This window comes from Amia ocellicauda, chromosome 8, assembly GCF_036373705.1.
Source record: "Amia ocellicauda isolate fAmiCal2 chromosome 8, fAmiCal2.hap1, whole genome shotgun sequence".
In the NCBI taxonomy this organism is placed as follows: Eukaryota; Metazoa; Chordata; class Actinopteri; order Amiiformes; family Amiidae; genus Amia; species Amia ocellicauda.
Window position 1 is genome coordinate 19,623,441 of NC_089857.1, and position 8,623 is coordinate 19,632,063.

General features: G+C 38.8%; 1 protein-coding gene across 1 annotated transcript in view; it reads right to left on the bottom strand.

The window, feature by feature from the left end:
* uhrf2 (ubiquitin like with PHD and ring finger domains 2) overlaps positions 1-5,904 on the bottom strand; it is a 63,797-nt gene extending 57,893 nt beyond the window's left edge. The window contains exon 1 of the mRNA XM_066710568.1: positions 5,401-5,904. Coding sequence (XP_066566665.1) covers positions 5,401-5,553 — 153 coding nt within the window. The 5' untranslated portion in view covers positions 5,554-5,904. The remainder of the gene's footprint in view (positions 1-5,400) is intronic.
* Between the last annotated feature and the right edge of the window lie 2,719 nt (positions 5,905-8,623).

Genomic DNA, 8,623 nt, shown 5'->3' on the forward strand with positions numbered 1-8,623 from the left:
TGAAACCATAAGCCTGAAATACTGGAAACCAGAGCCAGGAGATTTTATTCACTTCAACTCGTTCACAAATAGAAGGTGGTACCAAGATTTATATTATTGTTTTACTCAAACAACAACATGAATGATCAGATACTGTTAACTTTTGAAAGTGATCTTCTCAGCTGTCGAAGCAACAATAAGAGCATTAATGGGAATTAACTAAATATTATCACTTTCATGAAGAAAAAACAAAACATTTCCTGTGTCTGCTACTAACAAGACTTTAAAGCATCTCAGATACATTTATACATTTTGACTTTTGACTCAGTCTCTGTTCTTTCATCAAGTATCAGTTTAATAAGCCTTTAGATTAGATTTACTTTAGATTTAGTTGTGCTGTTTGCTGTGAAACTATGATACACCTAAACAGAGACAGTTAAGATACTGGTAGATGATTAAATTAATAACTAATTCTAATTTCCATTCACAAACAGCACTTTTCACATTTTATTTAATGTTGCTGAAGATACTGTGAGAAATAAATAAGTAATTTCCTGCCATACTCTACTTTTCAGTTTATAAGAACAGGATAATATAGATACTACTACTTTCAACGTATCATTATTTTGGTTCTGGTGGCTCACACAATCATTACCCAAATGCAACAAAACATTTTGTAGCGGTACATATTCTTTGTGGACGCTCCCAAAAAACGTAATGAAGGCCATATCATGAAATGCCTCATAACCATTTTGCAGGAAGGAAGTGAAAAAGGAAATAATGCATTGTATGTCATTTTAACAAGAATACAAAAAAACTAGGAAGAAAAATGTAAATTTCCTTAATGCTCAGTGATATGAACTCATAAGAAAAAGCACAGATCTTATGTTTTTGCTTTTCGCAGATGTTCCCTCTCCCAGGGATCTCTCAGGGATACAGGCATTAATAAATTCCTTCTTCTTACATAAGCTATCCCATGCATTTGAATAAAATATATGCCAACTAGGTAAAGATACAGAAGATCAGAGAAAATGTGAAATGTCACATTATCATGGGGACTATAGTTTGACTATCTACGATCCTTGTACTTCCACTGGTCATGAGAAGAGCCAAACTTTCTGCTTCTGGCGAGGGGGGCAGGTTCACTCTTGTAATGAAAATGTAAACAGTGTACTTTGTCTTAACTGCTGTTAATAATACATGCAGACCACCTCAACAAAAGATAATGAGGTAAGCCACTGGCAAACCTGTCGAACGATCACGTGAATGACCTAAGTGAATTCCTCCTCCGCAGAGAAAAAGCCGCTTGAAAAGAAAGCGATCTGCGAGCAGGATGGTAAATGATTCGCTTCATAAGCACAGCAAACACGGCTGTATTAGGGCTGCAGGCTTTTTCACAACAATGTCAGGCCTGCATGTTGCGGAATAACAAAGATCGGCCCCGACATTCAAAACCCAATGGTTAACTGGAGGATTGTTAACAGCAAGCACAAAGGCTGGGCTTGAAAATCGGGGCCTCAGACATGAGATGGAAAACTGCTCCATTTTAGAAGGACTTTTTCCCAGCAGCACTCTCGCAGGCTTTGAGGGAACGCAAGCAGCTCATGCTTCAAACGGCTTCACACACGGAAATCCCCTAACCCCTCCTACACCAAGTAATATGGACAAGGGACTGAGCAGACTAAACTGCATTAAAAATATATTTCAGAATCAAGTTAGCTGCATAATATTCAGTCATTTGTGCCCCCAAACTGCAGCACACTTAAATTAACTTATCTAATGGGCAAAATCTGCACACATACGGACAGAAGCACATCTTTGTTCTGCGTCGATAATTAGGCTCTGAAATGTGCTGCTCCACGACACAGTGGCGTAAAAGATGCATTTCGAGGCTCATAACAATGACTTCAGTTCAGCTTTTGCTTCATTCCAAAAATATAACATCGGGTACATTTTGTTCTATTGCGACTTCCTGTTGGAAGGCCGAGCTCTCAGTTGTGTGTTTTGATCGTCCTGTTGCCTTCAGTACCGTTGTAAAACAGCTTAGCACATCTGCTCGTTTTCTGTGCACGTCAGAAAGCATGCTTACAGCTACAATAATAAATGAAACAGTGACGCATGTAAAAAACACCAATTTGACGCAGCCACCTAAAACTTCATGTTGCATTTTAACAACAATCTGCCCTGCGTGAGGTTACACATCGGATATTTTTATCTTTTTTGCCATAATATGTTGTTGTTCTTGTCAAGTGAAGGCGTTTGTGTACTCATTTTACACTAGATGCACGAAGCATATTCCTGGAAAGCCACAAGCCCACACATTTTATACTCCAAATTCAATTGACTGTAGCATTGACCTATAATCCGCCGTATATTCCTTATTTTAAAACGATTTTTGCAAGAGGTCTAACTGGAAATCATCACTTAATAAAGGCTAACACTGACCGATCTAGGCCATTGACAGTCTCACATAATTTATGAAGGGCTTGGGCTCAGGCCACCCCAATATGATGTCAAGGAGTAAGGATTTAATAATGTAGTTTTTATGAGGGCAATCACAGACTGAGCCGATCGGTTCCAGTTTCTACTGTAGAGAAGGATCTCTCCGAAAGCCCTTCTCCTGGCTTTTAGCACACAGGGCAAATGGCCCCTCTGCATGAGTGTGCCGACATACACTGCAGGTCACTGTCTGAGTCTGGCCGATGCCAATCCGCTTTTTGGCACATCTATGCAGTGTGAGAACTTGTAGAATAAATTCACTCAAGACTCAAAGAGAGCTACCTCCATTAAATGCAGCCTTTTACCATGCAGGACAGAAAACAGCATGCGGTTTTAAAACTAATCTAAATCCAAAGTCACATACTTCATCCCAAATACAAACGTGTTTTTGTATCTTAAGGCTGCAAACTGTTGAGCTAGGAAGGGCTGCAAAGGATCTTGCTGCACTTTAGATCAATATTGTTGTTTTGTTCATTTTAAGCAGTTTCCCAGTACTACAGACATACCCCTGAGGGCATCAATGGCTGTTATATAACTCAAGAGACAACTGCCCACCATTACATTTGTAATGGTCAGACTGGGCTGATTTAATATTAATGCTTCTGGAAATCATCTGGAATTGGAACACCATCATTAGATTTCAAGTTGCGTCTATAACAGCCTAGAAATGAATAAGACTGCCCACGGTGAACAGGCTGGTACATAATGAGCCAGAATAGCACTTATATGTTACCAGAAGGAAGCCCCCCTTATATTTCTTGAAGGGAAAATGAACCAGAGAAAAACACTGCATGTTGATTACAGTTAAAATATATATATTTGTATGAAAACAAACCCCTAGAAGTTGATTTTGAATTTCTTGTTAAACACTTACATGAGGCGTGAAAATATATATATATATAAAAAAAGAGGTATGAAAAGCGATTACTTAATATTCACTGCAAAACACCTATGTGCTTAATACTCAAGTGATTAATTTGCATACTACAGCTTTCACTCTTGTCTTCAACAGCTGATTACAAAACTGTCCAGAATGCAAAGGCACACCAAGCTAACCCCCGGACACATTTCACCAGGATGCTATCCTCTCCCTGCGTGCGCTCTGGGATGCTCTGACAATGGGATTCAGGCTCCTTGAGACTGTGACCAGATGATATTGTCCCGTCACTGCTGTATTTCATGCCCTGTTGTGTGAAATCCCAGGACTTGTGTTCAATTAAGCAAGCTCAAGTGACAATTAAATTGCACAACTAACTGATAGATTCTTTGTACAACAATTCTGAAATTCTTAACAAGAAACTCCTGCCTACAAAATAATAAAAAGGAGAAACATATGCATTGACATTGCATGACATTTTTACTTCCAGAAGTTACATTTCCTTTCGTACGTGTGACAAGCTACAGTGTCTAATACTTCTATGCAATCAGCAATAATGTAGCAGTCATTGTTCATATCAGAAGCAGCTACATAAGTCACTGGATACAAAACATCCTTGGCAGAGCTAATCGTACCTATGAAACAAGAGATGTATTCCTCAGGGTTAACGGGGCATAACGTGCTGTTATGTCATTAAACTTTGAAAAGTCAAACTAGACGTCCTTTCCACGTTATGCTACTAGAGGGCAGTGTCCGTTAAAACGCGTCTACACCTCATGTACGAAAGTTGGGATATTTTTGTACTTTCTCAACTTACTTACATTTCACAATACTATCTGGGGAGCACTTCTCTGATCTCCTTTACTGTATTATATGGGTTATGCACGCATTGAAAGACGTCTAGTTGCTTCCACTGTTCCCTTTGCCACCCAACGCAGAAATAAGGCCTCCAGCCAGAGAGCCGCGACCACCACCCTCTCTCCCTCCCACTCCACTGTAAACACCACGGCCGCAGTTCTCGGCGGGTCTGCGCGGTTCCACCAATGGGATCGCCGGGATTGTGCAGATCTGCGGGCATCTGCGCCACAGGAACACGCCCCGGGTCACCGCAGCGCACAGAGGGGACGGCGGCTGTCTCAAGGTGTTTTTCGGGGACTCCGGCGAAGCGTTATTCGGTGTGATTGCTTCTCGTTGCCCTCAGTGGGGATCAGCATTGAAACGTGCTTGAATTGGTCTAATATTGAGGCTAGAGTGCGCAGGAGCAGCACGTTGTTTTGTAAACACGCTGGCGGCACCGCACCGTCCGCGCAGCGCGACACACGTGTTGTTTGCGTCTCCACACGCTGTAAACAAAGCCCCGCAGACGCGCCGTCACACGCCACGACATCCCAAGAGGGGCCGATCTCACTTGTACATCCAGTCTTGTGATAAACTGCAAAGTCCAAACAACTTTAGATGAACTACCTCCAGCTCTACTATTGTTGGAGGGAAGGAGGTCACAGGTTCTTCTCCTCTATCATGTGCAAACGCAAACCACCACTCTGAAAATATCTTAGGATATGTGTATGGCAACCAAAACGAATATAAGCTATATAAGCCCAAACGAAAAGTACACGATTTTGTTTTACACACGCATGCATATAGATTGATATATAATATATGCACACACACACACACACACGTTTATTGTACAGTGCAAGTATTGTTATAGCCTGAATAATTCGCCTGCACGAATGCTCAAGTAGTGTGTATCGGGTGTTTGCTCGCATTATAAGGGGAATGAATGCACTGATTACGATTCATTTCTCCCATCTCTCGTATTATGTCCACTTTGAATGGGTGGGAAAAGCCCATCGTGGTTTGGGTTTCGCTGGCATCCCTCAATTCTTGCGCAAGAACCTGAGCAAATTCCGATCAAAACAGGAAGCTCGCAGACCCTGCATGGCACGTTTCATCGCTAATCCCACAACACAACGAGGAAAAAGGGCGAAAAAAGCCACATCAACGTCAGCAGCGAGGTGCACTTGAATGCAGAATGCACTTACCTGTTTCCCCCTGTAAAACAACCTCTGCTGTTCCGGGTTAACATTGAAGATCTCCTGGATTTTCAGCCTCAAACACTCAATTTTAGTTAATCTGGAAAGATCTTCTACGGTCCGGGTCTCTTTCCCGTCTATGGTCCGAACCTGGATCCACATGGTTCCCCTTCGGAGAAGTCGCGAGCGACGGATACGAAAGAAATCTCCAACAATTAAGGGGGTGTGGGGGGAAAAAAGGGAAATAAAAATGAAAGTGATCAGAGGTCCATGGCAGCTCTGTTCTGCAGGGCAGTGTGTTTATTGCAGGAGGTGTTCTCACATGGGGTCACGGCGCCAAGCAAAATCTCGCGAAATAAAATCCAGTACAAATTCGCTTTTAAAGATACAGCTCCCCTTTTTGCAAATCCCTTCTCTTCGCCGCTCGCATTGGGGACGATTTTACCGCAGTAGCAGGCGAGATGTTCTTTAAAAAGGAAATAAACGCAGTAAGTTGCGTCTTAAAAGGTTAGTAGTTGTTACAGATAAAGCGGAACCAAAACACCAAAGGGGAAAACAGCTAGGCTGACATTTCATCATAGCAGAGTATGCGTGTGTGCATGGATTTTGTGTTGTTAATCAGTGATGTAAGAAGTGCACACAACACAGATACCCTTGTGCTAGCGCTGTAGTATTTTGAACATGATTCTGCTGCAAAAGTAAAACATTTCTTTTGAAGTATTCCCTGCTTAGGACACTTATACAGAATGTACTGAAATATTGTAAATCAATTCTACTGAATGGCCTTGTTAAAATTAATTATTATTATATAGTAGAATTAGTAGTAGTAGTAGTAGTATGTAGAAATAGATGTCGGTTCAGGTCATAAAGTGGTGTTATTCTGTTTAGAATCTAATCATCCCTTGATATTACCTATTACCTGATTTTGCCCGTTTAACTATAATTTATGTTTTAATTATAGTTATATAGCCAATCTAAATTTCACATTTTTTGTTTGTTCTATTCCACCATGACTAATGGTTCTGGTTTGTCACCAGGTGAAAGTCACAGACCATCACAAATACTAAACTCACCCTTTATCACCTCCTACAATTGTATAGCCTTTGAATTTGTAACCTTCTTACGCTCATAATAAAACACAACACAGGCTGTTAAGTACATTTGAAATGTAGATAGAACTTTTTTGTTGGTTTTGTTGACCTCATTGCTATAGTCTTTACCCTTTAGTCTGAAACTTGTTTTCTTTCCCAAGGAAACACAAAGGGATCTACAAGGTTTTTAAAATCAAGATCAAATCTTAGAAACCCATAATTGTGAAAACCATATTGAGAAGACTAGCTGGATAGTCACCAGGAAATTTCAAGATTGATGGTTGCTAGACGAGGCACCACCTTTCTCTGTCCAATATAGTGATTGGAAACTGTAAGAAAACTATCAATCAATTAATCAATCAGTTGATTAATCAGCAAAACGCTCATTCTATGAATATTATTAGCCCATATATTTGGAGTGCAATAATAATAATAGCAATCAAGCTATTTTAAAGAAGTGACTGTAACCTGGAAATGAATGATCTCATAGGAATGATCATTGAACAAGTTGAGTTTATATCTGCCCTTCTATAGTCAAGAATAGTTATCTGCCCTCCTCCATGTGTTCAGCAAATAAGGAGTACAATTAAAAGTCCAATAATCTTCTTTAATTATATTTAAATAAACATCCATCCATATAACTATAATTATCTGAACTATGTTAATTGAATCAATTAACCAAAATATAATTTAAAATATCCCAGGAAGTTACTTTCAGCACAGCTTTCTATATATTTTAACAGAGTGTATCATACTGTATACAATGCTCATGAAGACATGTTACCCAACAACAGACTAGTACATACTAAAAAAAAATAATCAGAAAACAGGGTATATACCTGATAAACATTGTATATTTATATAAACATATACCTCTATGATTAAAATGGTTTCCTTATCAGGTCTATCTTCAGAGCCAAACTTTATGGGACCCAGATTAACATTTGTTTTGGACTACCTTTAGGTCCAAGATTAGGCCTAGTGCTGATCTAGGTCTGTAAAACCAGCTGTATAAGTTTCAGAGATATAAACTTTTCAAATTACTTACTTGTAGGCCACCTTAACATTACTATCATTATTATTATTATTATTATTATTATTATTATTATTATTATTATTATTATTATTATTATTATTATTATTATTATTATTATTATTATCATCATCAGTAGTAGTAATAGTAATAGTGTTCGTGGTGATAGTAGTAGCATAGTACTATTGCAAATTCATATTCTCAAATGGAAAGAAAAAAATAATAACATTCAAAACCATAATTTAAAAGGGCCTCCTAACGTTCAGTGCACAAAACTAAGAATTTAAGAGTTTACATAATAACAGAATACCAATTTCTTGCAAACCATTGAATAGCTTTTAGCTCTTCTTCAAAATTAGTGCACTTTCATCATTTAAACTAAAAGAGTAAACATATATATGTTGTTTTCACTGACAATCTGTCCTCTTATGCTCTTGTGACGCTCTAAAGATAAAACTATTTCTATATTTATTTTCCCCCTTAGAGGACCATTGCTTGGTTTCCGAGCTACAATATGTGACAAGTGTTTCTGAATAAGCTGATCGTAGTGCTCCACCTTCTGACAAAACACAAAACAGCAATGCATTGATTTATAAAGGAGTCACCACTAGACTTGAGGATTAAATACGAAACTCTTAAATCAAGGGTTCAAAAACTCTTCCGAAGGACCAGGGGGTTGAGGTACAAATCAAAGGATGAAAATGATATGTACGCTATTTAAGAATATTTCAAAAATCATGGATGGATAATGGAGGGAGGATGAATGTATAGTTCAAATGACTATAAAAGACGTTTATTTGTAATACCTGCAACAGATTTTATGATGATGATGATGATGATGATTTATACTTTTGAATAGACTATTGCACTACGCATGAGAAGCATGTCAAGTGTTTCGAGGCTGAACAAAGGATGCATAGCTTTTGTTAACTGTCTGACCAATTATAGAAAAAATATATTTTTAATTTGAGAAAATCTGCTCCCACTGATTTGATTTTCTTTACGGGTGGGACTGGACTGAACCAATACAGTAACACGTTCGATCAGACGTTTCAGCACTTACTGTATGGACAGCGACCGCATGGCTAAGGTTAACAGCATCAGATTG